Genomic DNA, 17,125 nt, shown 5'->3' on the forward strand with positions numbered 1-17,125 from the left:
GGTTCCACAAGCAGGGAACGTTCCCTCCCATCTGCTTCTAGTGTCATGGGCATGGTGTGTGCCACAGGCCAAGTGGGCTCTCCACCTTACTTGCTTGGGGTGCCCTCATACTGGTGAGGCTAAGCTGTGCCTTGCCCTGTTCATAAGCAGGAAATAGCACAAGGGCCTCCTCTGACATTCCCAGAAGGATGCTGGTCTACTGTCCACAGGGGTGCTAGCCTCCCCAAGAGGCGTGGAGCAGGGGTGGAGCTCTGGCTTATGCCAGCTCCAGATCAGCAGTACAGCTTGCCCTGCCCAGGGCTGCAGAGTGAGGCAGCATCTTTTAAGGAACTTTCTAGTATACCCCTCTGGCTAGCACCTCAGATCCCTGGAGCCTGCTGTGCTTCCAAGAGCTCCATGTCTCCCTGCCTCTCCCAGCCAAGGGCTTAGAGCCACAATAAACTTATGGTGTGCTGCAGGCAGCAGGGCCCAGGCATTGCCCAGCACAGTGACTACAGAGTAGCTCTTCTGAATGGGAGCTCTACAGTTTTTGCTCACCCCTTATTTTCTTGGCCAGCTTTGCCTGCAGAAAATTTTCCCCCAGTCACATCCCTCCCATCTCTCCTGAGACTGCATCACTCGTAGCTCCTCCTCTTCCTTTGGCACGCTGACAGTACCCTTTGGTTCTACTTGCTTCCAACAAAGTCACTGGAGGGAGAACTAGGAGTACCTGTGGCATTTTATAGATGTGCTGGTGGAGGGTGTGCTTTAATTAGAGTGGCTCTAAGAGCCACTCTAATTAAAGTGCCTGGAGTGTCACGTGCATCAGTGTCCCACACTGAAAAATGGTGGCAGGGGGGCTTTAACGAAAGCTCATCAAACCAGCTTTAGTTAAAACATGCCTGCCACAGTTTTTCAGTGCAGGGACACTGATACATGTGACATGAGTCACTGGAGCATGGTATTTACCATGCTCCAGCAGACTCAATTAATCGAGTCTGCTCCAACACATTGTAATTGCAATGTGTCAGAGCAGCCTCTCTACACATGTATAGGTGCCATCTGTGACCAAGAGCATTTCAGAAACTCCAGGAGAAAGGTGGTAACCACTTGTGCTTGTACCAGGTCCCTCTGCAGAACTCAAGTGGAACTGTGGGTATGGAAAGTGTTCTGGCTGGCTGTGAGGGGGAGGCGATGCCTGGTCTCAATCTGCCTCAATCCACTCTCAGTAGAAACAGGATTTGCAAATGATTGGCAGTCTTAAGGAACAGGGCATTATGCACTATCCCTAACTGGCTTCATCAAAAGGAATAATTTAAGTGCTTCCTAATGATTTTAGGCAGAAAGTCTCCCAAGACACTCTCAGGATCTTCAGTTGCTGCAGACAGATATTATGGAGGAGGATAATGTCCTGCTAATGAAGAGCAGGAATCTGCTGGAGTTGGCTGAGAAAGGCTTTGCAGTGGAGGAGGTAGGGTTCACTTCAGTTTTTGCCCCTGAATGCCAATACCAATGTTAATTCAGTGGGATGGTGATGATAGGAGTCATAAAGCTCAATTTTAGTACAAAGAAATACTAGGCCTCAACCCCAAACTATGTTATGTCTTTAAGTATGATAAAGATACGGTTATCTGCCCAGATTAAGCCCATTAAAATAATGGTAATGAGCTTTTCCCCTGTGTTTTGGGCTTTTGTAGTTTGTCTGCGTCAGATTCATTCTGGGTGTAACTCCTGTGAAATTAACCCCTGGATGACCTACCATCCTTGCACCTGGCTTTTTTTAGTTCAACTTATTATCAGAAATGACTGTGGGGAAACCACCATAAAACACCAAGATAGAGCTACCAAACGGGGATCCATGGTATTGGCCACAAGGCAACTGCAATAGCTTGGTTGGGATTTCCACATATTGTATTGAGAAGAGAAGGCCCAGCCCCAGAGAACTCATACATGACCAGGTTGCAGCCTCTCTTTTAATGGCATAAGCCTGGGGTCTGTTTGGATGTCAGGAGTTAATTTAAAATGCAATAGTGGCCTTCGCCATCTCAGACACCTTAGCCTGCTAAATTGGGGGTGGTCTTGGACTCTCCCTCTGCTAGTAGTTACCTTTGCACATTTTTGCCCAGCACTGTGCATTGAAAAGCAACCTCTCTCCTTCTGTCTGCAGTGCAAGATGGCTCTGCGAAGGAAAAACAAGCACTTCAGAAGCATCCGGCCAACGCCTGCCATGAGAAGTAAGGCTGCTGTGTGTGCGTCTGCTCGCATGCTGTTTCTCAATGTGACTCAATGGCCATGTCTATACGAGTGGCAGACTGTGCAGTAACTGGCGTTACTGCACAGTAGCTTCCCCCCACAGTTTTTTTCAGATGCTTCTCCACAGTAACAACAAGCTACTGCGCAGTAGCTTGTTACTACTGTGCAGTAGCGTTGCATCATGGTTAGTACCTGCCAACGCTACAGTGCAGTAGCATCTCATGTAGACGTGCCCAACACTACTCTGAAATCTAAATTGTGGTTGAGCAAGCTGGTTTAGACCTTGTTATGGGGTCACCACAAGAAGTGTCCAGGTTTCTTTCCTAGATGCTTGTTAGAGAAGGTGTCAGTCTGTTTAAATCTGGAGAGGGTAGGCATACCTAGCTAGGAAAGACTTACCTCCATGGCTGAGAAAGAGTCAGAGAATCCAGAATTTAATTGAGTTTGGGGTGCAAAATATAAACAAACAGGGTCAGACTGAGGGGAACAGAAGGTGCTGCTGAGTAGTTTTGAACAGAGCCTCTTTCCAGTGATGGAGTCCCAGGAGTCATACACAGAGAAGCAACTGGAAATGTGCCCAACCCTTGGCTGGCCTCAGACTAAAGTCCTGGTGGTGACGACAGTGACAGCGATAGCTTCCTCCCACTCAGCAGTGCTCTGCTGCCACTAGGGTGGAAAGGCTGTCAGCTTCTGTGTGTGTTCAGTCCTTTCTCTGTTCAATGAATCTAATGATTAGGGGATGAATCAAAGGTGTTCATGCTGCTTAACCAGGAGAGAGCTGAGCTCCTGATTCTGATCCCAGTTGTTCTCGAGGAGAGCAGAGCCGCCTTAAGTAGGGGCACTATTAATGCCACTGCTACTGCCATCTTGGTGATATGGCTTGCAGAGTGCACCAGCAATCTGTTAAAACCAGGTGTTCCTTCTGAGATGCATCTCAACATGTCATATCTTGACATGGCATGATGACAGAATCGGTCAGAAGCTTCCGGTTCAGAAAGAACCCTGGTCAGCTCTGAGGAAGGGCACAGACAAAGGGCTCTCATTTTAAATGAGCTTTTCCATCAACTTGCATGGTTCTCTTGGTTTCCAGAGAGTAAAATTCTTCTACTCCTGTGGCACAGAGGGAATCTGGTATCTCTGTTGCCTAAGAATGAACCCAGAGGAGCTAGAGATCAAAGTCATGCTTTTGTGACTAACCAACAGATAGTTTGTGAGCAGGTCTGTTCATCCTAGGTCTCTCCCTTTCCTAGCATCTTATTTTAATCTTGTTTAATGCTATAACTTTTGGATCAGCAGCTGGTTTGAGGCCAGTCAGCCAATGGCTGTCATTTGGGAGCCAAAGTGTTTGTTTTTGTTTTTGTTTTTTTTTTCTTTTTTCTCTAGATATTCCACCTTCCCAAAGCCATGAGGCAGGATTTCAAGTTCCACCTGTGTCCATGGGGAGATGGGAGTAGGAAGGATAAACCCTTTGTTTAACGTAAATAATCTGGAGCTGGTGTCAGGAGCCAGTGTAATTAATTGTAACTAATCTGGCAATTTGTGTTGAGATGAAATGCATCTTTTCCCAGGATGCTGAGTGCCAGCAAAAGCAGATACAGCAACATGTAACCATATTCATGTACATTCAAGCAAGAACATGTGGTTTATGGACCTCTCTAGCAATCCTATGTAAAGCCTTTACAATTTGTGTCTTGCCTCATACATAAGATGAGATGCTGAAGTCATGCAGCTTTATGACCACCCAGTGAAACCACAGATATATTGTGGCCTTGCAGAAACCATTGTTAATGCTTTCTTCCAGAATTGTGACTATTTCCCACCATGGGCTGGAGGTGCTGATGCCATTTAATTTGATGTAATTCATTGACAGTTGCAAAGAGATTTTACTCCCCATCTAGGCAATCTGAGAGGAAGGCCAGCCCAACATTTGCTATACATCATGTGGATGAGTATTACAGTACCACTATAAGGCATGAAAAGAGGCTCAGTAAGGATGAATAGAAAGACTTTATGGTGTCCAGGATGGATAGGTTATGATCTCCCAGTAGCCCAGTTGGAAAATATACTTGTATGAGCATTAAGACAGTGTAATGTCATGCTGTCACTGCAGAGACATCTGGCTTTGCCTAATCTTCAAGGAGGTCCAGGCACAGGTCACCAAAGTATGGCTCACAGACACCTGCACCTTCTTTATTCAAACTTTACTGTACAGGTAAAGCCCATCAAAATCTATCCTTCTCATCTTGATCTTAATGGGCAGCTACAGGTAGACAAACCAAGCTGGCATAAAAAATTCACCTGAGTCTTTCCTTTTCCCTTCTGGGAAAGCTGTTGAAACCCTTGAGAGGGTTTCCTCCCACAGTCAGTCTGTTCCTGTAGGGTGGGTGTCATCCACATCAGGTAATTGTGAGCAGCACCCACTTACCATTGTATTGGCCTGGGACCATGGGTCTTTGATGATGAGGTAGTGAGAGCTCACCAGCAAACCTGATGGCTTAGCTAAAGCCATTTCAGCACCTGATGTGGCTGTTGGTCAGTTTTGAGCAGGAACTTGATGGTCTGTTTTCAGGGGTCCCTTGATTCAAGGAAATGGTCAGTGACACTGACCCAAATTCTGACCTGGTATATCTGGGAGCAATTGCCACGAAAGTTACTGAACCACAATCAAGAGTAGTATAAATGGCTCGGGATGAATTGCTCATAGAAGTTGAATTACGCTGTATTCTGTTAAACTGTTCTCCAAGTCCACACATGGGAGCAGTCCATTTGGAAGATGAGTCCCAAAAATGCAAAGAAGGAAGCAGCAATTTAGAAAGAACTGCTTGCTGAAGGAAGGAAGAACTAAAGAAGGAAGCAGCAGTTGCCTGCCCTGCCCCAGTCAATTGCTTTATACTACTGTGAACATGTTCTTCTTCCAGGGCACACAGCAAGATGTTATAGCTTTGTCTTCCCTCGTTTTGGTGTCAATCTCGCCTGCCACAACTTTGATGGGAGTAATTAAAGGGGAACATCACATGAGAGGAGTGCTCACTTAGTTTTAATAATGAGCATCAGCAATACCTGCTCACAAGAAGTGTAGCTCACCTAGCTGCCAGGTGTAGGTCCCTCAGCTGGCTCTCCCTACAAGTTCCCAATTCACTTATCAGTCCCACAATAAACACTCACCGAGTGGGCGTTTGCAAGCCCGCCCCATTTACCAATTCACAGCAACAAAGTCCTTGTCATGGATGCAGACGGAGCTGCAATCTTCCGGCTGAATCAGCAATTCATCTTCCAATGGACCGGATGCCTGACACTCGCCACTTCAACAAGAAATTCTTAGCGAATCTCTCTTCTCATTCACTGCGCCTCCGCACAGGCTGCTTGCCATCTCTGGCGTCTAAAGCCTCGGCTCCTCTTCCCCTTCTGTGGAAGCTGCTGATCACCTGGACAGTCCTTTATACAATGTTTCCACCCAGCTGTTGTCACTCTCCAGTTGTCTGCCACCAGCCAGGAAGACTTAATTGGCAATTAAGCCTTTTGTTATGTCAATCTGATTGAGCACCTCATCATTGTCAGCAAGTAATGGATGATTCACCAAAGTCCATAACGGGTATTTAGCATCCTGGATAGGTGAACAGTCAATAGGTCACCCAGTTCCATGGGTCGGACAGAAAGTTCTCAACAAAATGGGTGCTTTTACCGAACGTTCCTGTACCTGTTACAACCACAAACACTGTTGTGTACGCATGGAAGCTAGCCTCCTGGTAACAATCCATATAAATATGACGGGGGGGGCAATGCCCTTGGAAGCCAGCTATATAGTGACAGTCTATATAAAACCCAGAGTGAGGAAGAATAAGGAAAATACCTGGCCTTTTGGTGACCTCTTACTGCTTGGAGCTGTATGTCATATTGTCCATCAGGACCCTGAGCTTTCAGCAGATCCCTGGTTAGACAAGGGCATGGTTTAGGGTCTTCTATGGGAGATAAAAGCAGGCATATTGCACATTTGAATGATAACATTATAGGAACCAAGGCTGGAGGGAGTATTGATCATCATGGCCTCAAATGGGCCATGGTGTATAGTTAGGAAGTCTCTCCACAGCCATAATTAGTAGAACTAGCCTTTCTATGTGAAACAGCATGGTGGGCAGGTGGTGGCTTTCTGTTCTGTGAGGACATGATGAGGTGGTTTAATCCTAGTTTTCCTTTTCTTTCCCATTGTGGGCTGGCAAAGGCCAAAAGCAAGCATGGAGGCAGGGTGCCCAGCCCCTGGGAGTGCATTGTACCATATCAGGTTCCTTCCACGCTGAAGAAATGTTACTTGCAACCCAGCAATTTGATGCTGGGGCTAGGTCTTAGGACATCAAAGGAGGAAGTGGGCACAGCTCAGATCTGAGATCCCTGGGACTCCCTCAGAAACAAGCCTGCCAGTCCAGTGCCAGAGCTCATTATGTCACTGCTCCTAGCCATGAAGGACTTTTTCCTCAGAGTGGATCCATGAGGGTATCTGAAGCTGCAGAAAGGACTAGGGGGGGGACAGCCAGTCCCTCATAGGGTGTTCTTAGTGCTGCCTCAGATGTCCAGGTTTCGTTCATGGCAAGTTATCCAGCAGCACTCCCCAGGGCCTCTGCATAACAAACTTCCTCCATGGTGTATTTACACAGGCTTCCCAAATCACACCACAAACATGTATGTTTGGCGGTTGCACCCAGCATGTGGCATTTGAGAGAAGAGCTGCACTGCTCCTTGGTACAGTGGTTGTGTCAAGCACCACATGCTCCTCTGTCAAGTGTGGCTGGTACACCTTGGGATAAGTTCAGTGGCACCTGCAAGGATGTTGGTTTGAGGGAGGGGACAGTCCCAGTTGCTACTTCCTCCTCCCTGAGCTTTGCTCGTTCCCTTTCCTTACCAAGGCTTCTCCCTTGCTTGCTCTTGCAGCCTTATGGCTGACAGCAAGCAAAACTCAAGGGCATCTGAACCCCAAGCCTCTGGGCTTGGGCCTGCAAGTAGGATGCCTGCCAAAGGTTTTGGAAACATCTGAAGCCCCAGATGGGGGTGGGGGATGTTTGCTGGTAGTATGGCCACTTATGGTTCTGGACTGATTCTTGGATTTGGAATTTGTTTTGGCTGATTTGGCTTGGAATATGGAAAACACACACACACACACACACACACACACACACACTGCTGGTGAGGAGAGACTAATGTGAATCCAGTTGAGCCCAGTGATCTAACTCCCTGGCTGGAAATGGGTGTCCCTTTGTCTACATTCACTCATGGATGACTGGCCTAGCCTGAGATTTCTGATCTACTGCTTAGCATGACATTAGGGAGTTTTGCAGCAACATGTCAGTGTTTGTATAACAAAAAAAAAAGCTGTGAGGGGAAGGTCTGAGGGGTGCCTAATCCTTGAAGCAGTTAATGCAGTTGTTCTCAGCCTTTGTGGATTCAAGGCACCCCTCACTGGACTCAAGGCACCTCTCACTTGAGCTGAAATACCTTCCACAACTGGCACCCAATTGCAGAAACTAATTTATATATTACAGGGCTCACTTCCTTGCAGAGAGGATGCACAGTGGTGATGGGGATTGTCTCAGCCTGCACTTACCCCCTTACACCTTGGGGCACCCTTGAAAGAATTTGGCGGTACCTAAGGGTGTCAAGGCACTCTGACTGAAAATCATTGAGCTATGGTCTGCTGAAACTAAATGCTAGCTGCTTCTTAGTCAGGCCTGTTTGTGCCATTGCAAATTGGCTCCCTGCTGTGTCAGAGAAGAGCAACACTCTCTCTGGTACATATTTCTAATGCTGCTGAACAAAGGTTTTGCTCACTCACCGAGATCCATAAGGATGCATCTCAGTGATCGTGCAAGGTCTCTTTAGAGCCCCATCCTGTTTGCCTGGATGCAGGGGTGGCCCTCCCTCATCTGATGACAGGACGGGGACCCAATATTCAGGGTCATATTCACTCATGAGTCTAATCCTGTTTCCATGGTTATTAAACCTGCCTGGTATTATTGGTGGAAGGTCTGGTCGGAACTTCCTCCCGACCAGTAGGCAAATGCGCTCCAAACAGTGACTGCTGGCTGAGGGAGGCTTGACCCAGGCAGCCAAAGGGAGGTGCTGTTTTGCTACCGACATTCCCTAATAGTTGTCTCCCACTGTATGGCCCTGGAACCCCCTAAGGGTGGGAGGCTGTGGCAGCTCCACCAGGCCTTCTGGGGGATGAACTGCCATGGCCCAGAGATAGCTATGCTGGTGCAGGGAGGTGTAACTCCCCATGCCCCATGGCTGCTGGAATGGGACTCCTTTGTGCCAGGCCACATCTCTTTTCAGGTTAACTTGGCAAGAAGATAAAACCATTATTATGATTGATTTTTTACATCATGCTGGCATTTAAGAGTTTCAGTTCTTGACCCAGGATCTCATAGACCAGTGGGGCTCAATGTTTTGGCTTGGTAGCCCAGAGGAGTGGCACAGGCCAGCCGGTGGGCCAGATCAGACCTGGTATGCAAGGATTGGGTCCTTGCAGCTTTAGGCCCCACATCATCCCCATGCACTGGGTTCAGGCCTTGGGGCCATGTGCTGCCTCAGCCTAGCCCTATGGGCTGGGATTGGGCTTTGGGGCCCTGTACTACCTTTGTCTGGCCTTGCACACTGGATCCTTGGGCCCAATGCCTTCTCTGCAAGCTGGGATTGGGCCCTGTACTCCTGCATGCCAGGATCAGGCCCTGGGGTCTTCTGCCACCTCAGCCTGGCCACAGCAGGGGCCAAATTTGGCCTGCTGGCCACAGGTTGAGCACCCCTGCCATAGACAAAACACAGACTGTGTCTGTCCCAAGGAGCTTCCAAATCCAACATGCTGACCTAGGAACGCAAGCTTATTGAAATCAAATGCACTACATTTCCCATCAGCCTGTGTTTTGGTGTTTCAGTTTCACTGGTAAGAACAAGCAGGTCCTGCCCAAGCACTTCGAATTGGTTCTTGCTCAGTTTGTCCACTAAGCAATCGCATCTTCCCTGACAGCTCTGCAGCTGCCTTTCCTCAGGGTGGGAAGGACCCTGATCAATGCCATCTTGGTCTCGCCCACAAGCTCGCAGTTGTCAGCACTCTCTGCACATGGAGCTCCTAGGGATTTTGACCGGAGTTCTGTGCATGGATGCTTTGGCAGGATCAGGCCCAGAATTAGCTTTAATTCAGTTCCAAGAGGTGGATCCATAAGCTACACCCACCATCCATTGCACTTACACAAGCTGTGTGGCAAGGGATTTTTTTTTCCTCTGGTGCAGAGAGCACCAAGCATGTTTGCAGTAATCTCTAAGTCTTTCTCTTAGTTGCCTTGTGTAATAATCTTTCTGTAGCAGAAAAACCTGCTCAGGGTAGATAGAAAATCCTGGGGTAGCTTTTCAAAGGTTTTTGGTTTTTTCCCCTACCTCCCCAGGTCTCTCGGAGCTCAATCTTCAGGCAGAGGCAGAAGATAACGAGATTGGAACTCACCAGGCTCTGCTGTCAGTCAGCTGTGCCTCTGTGAAGTCACGCCCTGCCTCCACAAAGGATGCTGAGGCTGGAAGCAGTTTGCTTCCTTGCACAGAGCTTGCATCCACACAATCCCTTATGGACCTGCCAACTGAGGGAGAGAAACTGGAGCATTATACCCGAACTAGGCCCAGGCCCAACCGCAGAAACAAGCAGCCTCCAAGCAAGCCAAATGTAAGACCAATTTCATTTTTCAATCAGGCAGGGCTTATTTTTGTCATGGGTAAATATCTTCATCAGCATTTATTCCAGCCCTGGAAGATAAAACATACTGAGCAGCAGCTGGTTTATTATGCAGTCATCAGCTGTGCTTAAGCTGCTGCTGGATTCCACCTCAAAGGGGGCTGTTTATATGTGAGGGTGTTACTGTGTTTTTGTGTTACCAGGGGAATGGTGAAATCTTTCCTTTATATAATTTTTTTGAGCTGCTGCAGAAATGTAGTAGGTGTGATCTACCCAGGAAAGCTGCAGTTTGTGTGCAGAGGTTTTGTGTATTTGCAGCATTTCTTTCTCTCTGCCTGCCTATTCATTGACCTCTCTTACAGGATTAGACACTGTTTCAATTGCCCCTAACTCTTTGGTTGGGGGGGTGGGGGGCTGCGAGTGAAATCCATCTACTCAATCCTTCAGCAAAACTGTGCGACTTATTTTTAACTATTAGTGGCTTGTTTGCTCTGAGGGTCCACTGGCCTAATGAAAAGGCCTTTACCTTTTTTGAACAGATTTTCAATTAACCTTGAATCTTTACCACAAAACACTGGCATATATAGCTCTGTGATGCTTATGACCGATCTGATTAGTTTCAAAAGTGACAGGGAATGCCCCTTTTCTGGCAAACAATTCACTTATAACTTCACCTTATGCCACAACTGGGTGGAGTAACTTTTGGGTGCATCTGCATTGTACCTGGTGTCACAAGAGCTAGAGGAACTCCAGTGCACACAACATGGATGGGAGAGGTGGGCTGTGTGCTGCCCTTACTAGTTTAGAGGAGATTAGTGCATCTCCCGGCAGGATGGTTTGACGAGCTGAGAGATGAGTTTGGTTTTCTGGTGTAGGAGGTTCTGCTGTTTGTCTTCTCTTGGTTTCATTTTCAAACCAGGGGCTTCTCTTTCCATGATAAAGGAGCACTGGTCTTGGTCAGCACAAGGTGAAGGGTGTTCTGCAGGTGCTCTCCACAGCCTCCTGTCAGGAGGGCGAGGAGTAAGGGCTGTTTGGTCTGGGGTGCCCTGGGATTGTGCAGTAGGATGCAAACCCTGAGAGCAGCTGTTCTAAATGGGCTTTTTTAGTGAGACTGATGGAGGCAAAAGATACCCTGCAGTCAGCAACAGGCCACAAAGGGCATCGTGCTGCTCTTCCCAGTTTCTGTGCCTGGTTCTGGGCCAGAATGGTGGCTACTGCTGTTCTAAGCCTGTTGGCGGGGGTGGGAGGGCTAGGAAGGGAAGGGATACCCAGCCATTGGCTTCTTGTGTGTGGAGATCCCTGCCCTGCACTGCCATGTGTGGAGCTGATGGGTCACTTTTCACAGCCACTTCTATGTCTAGCCACTAATAATAGATGAGTTTCACCCTGGGACCCACATGGAGTGTACGCCTGGCACCTACATTAAGAGCTTAGGTGGACTTCTACCTAGTCTGGGCAACAAGGGAGTCCCTGTTATGTCTAGAGACATATGCTGGGGTTTGGACTCGGGTGCAGCAGCATGTGCTAGAGTTCGGCAATCTCCTTTAGTAGATATTGCCTTGGGAGCCCCAGCAGTCTCAGACACCAAAAGGGGGTTGGGTCTTGCCTTTCACAGGTAATGGGCCTCAGAGTTGTGTGTGATGGTGAGAAGTGAGGAGATTCCTTTTGAAAATAATTGTAGAGGGCTAGATCTGATACCTTGGGGGCCTCTTCCACACCTCCACATTAGTCTGTTTTCAGGCAAGAGGGTTGATTTACACATGGATCATGCCACCACTAATTTGGCTTCGTTATAAAGGGCTAGTGGTCAGGGTTAGTGGTCATCTCTCAGGGTTAGTGGTCATCTCTCATAGACTGAAGCATTATTACAGCAGTGTGTCTGTAAAGCAGTCAAGCCAGGCCTCTTCCCTTCTGTGTGCACTACTGTACTTCAGATTATTAAAGAGCAGGCACAGAGCAGAGAGAAATGATTAGTAATCCAGTTTATTTTTAAGCCTGGCATAAACTGGGGGCTGGGTATTAACATAAGGCATGGGGGGAGGTGATATCAGTCAGGAGTTTAAGCTCTCCCCACAGTAGAAAGGAGTATAACATTGAGTAGACAGATAAACAGTTCTTGTTCCTTATCTAGCCTGAGACGATAAAAGGCTTGACAGCCTCTTCCCAGAGATGTAGCTCACTCCTCTGCTGCCCCAGCAGCATGGGAAGAAACGACTCGCACCATCCAAGAGACAAGGCTATTTGGGGCTTTCTCCCTTCACTAGTGAGGCAGGGAAGGCTCCCATGCCTCACTTTGCCTGTGTCTTCCATGCTGGAAGGAATTGTACTGTATTTACATCTAGCATGTGTGTTGAGATTTTCTAGCGTGTACCACAGGGCACTGCTGTGCTCACACCCAGCACTACTTTAAGGGTGTCACGGTCTCACAGCTGAACTTTGTGAGAAGAAGTTTGGTGAAGTAGGGCACTTAAGCTATGGGACTTTACAGGGGAATGAGGTAATTAGCTGGCTGTATCTTCTGTATGGCCAACCTCTAGGTCTGCCCAGTTGTGGAGAGTGCAAAGCCTGATCAATTTGATACAGCTCTTCTGCAGTGTCGAGAATAAAAATCGCCTCACGTGTTGGCTAGCATAGAAGTGAGAGCGGGAGATAGATGCTGCTCCTGCCAACCGGTAAGAAATCAAGGGATAGGCCCACTGTGGACCGTGGGGTCTGTCATTCAGCTCCTGGCAGAGATAGAGTCCTCCCACACTAGAATACTGGTGGAGCATCAGATGAGGGCAGTGCTTGATGAATATGATGTGACAGTGCAAGCAGATCCTGTACCACTGGAACTGATCCCAAGAGGCACAGAGTGATGGAATGAAAAGTGTTATGGATTTAAATGTCACCAAAAAAGAACTGTCTTCACTCTGGCAGGCTGGCAGTCATTGAACATGTGCCACCCACAGGGACTGAGCAGGGTTGGATTAGCTTGGTCAGAACACTTACTAGTTAGGTGGCATGTTTCTTTTTTGCTCCATAAAGGCAGTGGGTGAAGTTGTGTCCCTGGCTATGTGGGCAGACCTCTCACTGAGTTTTCAGAGCTTGTCCTGGGATGGCCCAGGGACTTGAAATAGCTTTGGACCAAGTACTGAAAACTGGTCCTTTCCCAAGTGGCAGCTTGGAATTTAATGAAAACTCTGCCCAAGTCTAAAGGAATGTTGGACTTCCTTTCATTTTACTACCATCTACTTCCTCTGATGTTGCTGTCCATCAAACTTTCCACCCAGAACAGTGGATCTGGCCATAGCTTGTTCAACTGTGTCTTCTCAGCATGCCTGAAATCTTCTGTACAAGGTGGCAGAAAAGTAGCATGTGAAAGGCACAACAGCACATTGGATAGTCATAGTGAGGGTGCCTTGGGGTGCTGTTGTTGACTGTAACAGTAACAGCATCGTAGCTGGCCACTGATAGCTGAACCAATCCCAACAAACTGTACAAACCACTGCCAATGAATTCAGACATAGTGATCAAAATGAGACCCCTTGAGCTATATTCAGATATCCAGAGAAATGGGCCAATAGTCAGAGGTGCTGAGCCTCTGCAGCCACCAGCTCTCCTGGAGTTCCATTAGAGTTTGGGGCAGATGATCAGCACATCTGAAAGCTAGGCCCTTACTGTAGGTGCCTCAGGCCCCCATTCAGTAATTGCTATCTTGACTCGGGGCCTTAGTTAGCCTGGTAGAGATTCACAAAGCCCCACTGAACTATAGCTATTTGTGCAAGGCACCAGGGTGGCCAACCTGTGAAGCAAAACTTCTGCCAGACATTCTTCAGCTGTGAAAATCAAGGGCTTATTTCTGGTCATTTCCCAAAGGTCTCCCTAAAACCATGGGAGCCCTCCTCCCTAATCAGAATAATCAAAGACCAGGGAAGTATTAAACCTGCACTGAATGGGCTCTTTATGTATTGGGGTTGGCAAAAGCTTTAAGCACCTTGTAATCTTCCAAGAGCTGCATCCTTCCTCTTACATGCAGGCCTTTTGAGATGCAGCTTCCCCACAGTATGCTGCAGTCCTGATTTCCAGTGGTTTCTGCAGAACAAAACTCCTCAGATGCTGTGGGTGTCCAGCTCCAGGATTGTGGCTGAGTTCATTCTTGGTGATATGCAGGTCACTCAAAACACTTGATTATCCCATGGATTCTATGAAATAAGAAATATTTCCCTTGTGTTTGAGAGGCCCTGGAGTGACCAGGACTGTAATACTTCAGACCTTGGGTCTTCATGCAAAAAGGTATAAGGCAAAGTCTATATGGCCTATGGAGCCATCTCAGCACTGCTGCTGAAAGATAAGCCCAAACCACTTGCACCCACCCCCATGCTGGGATTCAGAGGACTCCAGTTCTAAGTGATTTCCTAGGTTTCATAGACATTAGGACTGGAAGGGACCTCAGAAGAACATTGGGTCCCCAGGAGCAGGAAGTCAACTAGGGTCAAAGGATCCCAGCAAGATAAGCATCCAAGCATTTCTTAAAAGAGTCCAGAGCAGGTGCTTGCACCACCTCTGGGGAGAGTCTATTCCAGGCCTTGGTGGCTTGGACAGTAAAGGAGTTTTTCTTTATGTCCAGCCTAAAACAGTCTTGGAGGAGTTTGTGACCGTTGGACCTTTCAAAGTGGTTTTTGAAAGAAATGCAACTTGCTGAGATTCATCTATTTAGCTCCGAAGCCAAGGGGCTTATCTGCTACACAAAATGCTCCAGATCAGAGGTTGTCAACCAAGGGTATGCATACCCCCAGGGGTACTTGAGAAAGCCCTAGGGGGTACACACAGGTGGGCGGGGACAGAGCGCCACCATGCACCATCCCACACTGCCACACAGGCATCGCCCACCTGGCCGGATGTGGGGGGCAGGGGAAGCTTGCATCGGCCTAAGAACATTGGGTCCCCAGGAGCAGGAAGTCAACTAGGGTCAAAGGATCCCAGCAAGATAAGCATCCAAGCATTTCTTAAAAGAGTCCAGAGCAGGTGCTTGCACCACCTCTGGGGAGAGTCTATTCCAGGCCTTGGTGGCTTGGACAGTAAAGGAGTTTTTCTTTATGTCCAGCCTAAAACAGTCTTGGAGGAGTTTGTGACCGTTGGACCTTTCAAAGTGGTTTTTGAAAGAAATGCAACTTGCTGAGATTCATCTATTTAGCTCCGAAGCCAAGGGGCTTATCTGCTACACAAAATGCTCCAGATCAGAGGTTGTCAACCAAGGGTATGCATACCCCCAGGGGTACTTGAGAAAGCCCTAGGGGGTACACACAGGTGGGCGGGGACAGAGCGCCACCATGCACCATCCCACACTGCCACACAGGCATCGCCCACCTGGCCGGATGTGGGGGGCAGGGGAAGCTTGCATCGGCTGGGGGCCCGGGGAAGCCTCCCCCCGGCTCCTGCCACTCCACATTTGGCCACACACTGCCCCCTCTCCCCCTGCTCCGTGTTTGGCCACCAGGGGTACACTGATCCAAAAAGGTTGAAAACCCCTGCTCTAGATAATGCGAAAACACACCATATAAATAGATTAACAAGAGAGTTATAGATATGCACCTCTGTGTGTGGGTGTCTGTGCAGCACAGACTCCTTTGCAGAGAATGAAGCAATAGGCATATGTACCCATTAATTATGAGCCAGAAACTAATTTCAATGTAAAACTTCACAATATTCTAACCAGAAAATACCCCAAGCACTTCTGGGCTTTCCAGGGAACCCTGTCTGCTCTGTCTTTCTGCTATACAGGTTTCCCTCGCTTTTTGCTGGTTCTGTATGTGCGAATTTGCTCTTATGCGATGACCCTTTTTATACCAAAAATTTGTTATATGCAAGGTAAATCCACTCTTATGCATTTGGTGTGGTGGAAGCCTGCAGTCAGCTGCTTTGTGCGGTGCATTGTGGGAGTGACCACACCAAAATAAAGTCTCCTGTGTGGATCTGTGCTCCTTGCTCGTTGTCCGTGGCACATGTCCAATCCTTTTGGATATGACCAAGAATAATGGGATGAAATGAAGAAACATGTAGCAGGCTAGGGATGACAGTAAGGCCACTAAGGCCCTCTGAGGGGAACAGGAATGGATCCATACATGGTGATATTGTCTCCTAAAGGAAATGGCATGGAGGACATTGATGATCTGACTGGAGAATGTGCTGGTGAATGTTCTCTGGGAGATCATGCTGCAAGGGACCAGGGCTCAGGCAGTCGGTGTATGTGTGAGGGTGGAGGGAAGGCAGGTCAGATGATCTTATGACCTGCTAGTGTACTGATTCATCTCAGCTCTGATTACAGCCAGGTATAGGCTTGGATTTCTCTTTTGAGAATGGAGCAGCCTGCCTTCTGTGGGGTGTTTTCTGAGGGTATTAGAATTGGGATCCTGGCTGAGTAGCTTCTCTGTTAAATCAAAAGAAAAATGACATATGCCCAAGGATACCTGCTGTGAAGGATACCTGCTGCTAGACTTTAGGAAAGCTGATTTCAGTGAACTCAGGCGCTTAGTCAAGGACGCACTGCAGAGTAAGAGTTTTGAAGAGATGGGAGCCCAGGAAGGGTGGCTGTGCCTTAAGGAAATGATCCTTCGGGCACAGAGGGAGACAATCCCAATGCGGGGAAAAAGGGGGAAAGGGGCCAAGAGGCTTCCTTGGCTGACCAGAGATATCCAGAGCAGCCTACGGGCAAAAAGGGGGGCATATAAAAAGTGGAAACGGGGAGAGACTACTAAAGAGGAGTATACCTCCTCTGCTTGCGCTTGTAGGGAGGCAGTTAGACAGGCCAAAGCTACCATGGAGCTGAGGATGGCATCCCAAGTTAAGGATAACAAAAAATTGTTTTTTAGATATATAGGGAGTAAAAGGAAGGCCCAGGGTGGAATAGGACCTCTACTAAATGGGCAGATGCAATTGGTGACAGACGGGGGGGACAAGGCTGAACTCCTCAATGAGTTCTTTGCCTCAGTGTTCCTAAGCGAGGGGCAAGACAAGTCGCTCACTGGGATTGTAGAGAGGCAGCAGCAGGGCGCCAGACTACCAAGCATAGACCCTGAGATGGTGCAGAGGCAATTGGAGGAACTGGATGCATTTAAGTCAACAGGCCCGGATGAGCTCCATCCGAGGGTACTGAAGGCACTGGCTGTCGTCATTGCACAGCCACTGGGGGGAATATTTGAACACCCA

The 17,125-nt window shown here is 48.1% G+C and overlaps 1 protein-coding gene across 1 annotated transcript in view; it reads left to right on the top strand.

Moving 5' to 3' along the window:
* Window positions 1–17,125, top strand: part of CARMIL2 (capping protein regulator and myosin 1 linker 2) — a 124,555-nt gene that overhangs the window by 71,941 nt on the left and 35,489 nt on the right. Inside the window, exons 29-31 of the mRNA XM_014523007.2 lie at window positions 1,319–1,450; window positions 2,147–2,213; window positions 9,660–9,928. Coding sequence (XP_014378493.2) covers window positions 1,319–1,450; window positions 2,147–2,213; window positions 9,660–9,928 — 468 coding nt within the window. The remainder of the gene's footprint in view (window positions 1–1,318; window positions 1,451–2,146; window positions 2,214–9,659; window positions 9,929–17,125) is intronic.

This window comes from Alligator sinensis, unplaced genomic scaffold, assembly GCF_000455745.1.
Source record: "Alligator sinensis unplaced genomic scaffold, ASM45574v1 scaffold260_1, whole genome shotgun sequence".
Lineage (NCBI taxonomy): Eukaryota > Metazoa > Chordata > Crocodylia > Alligatoridae > Alligator > Alligator sinensis.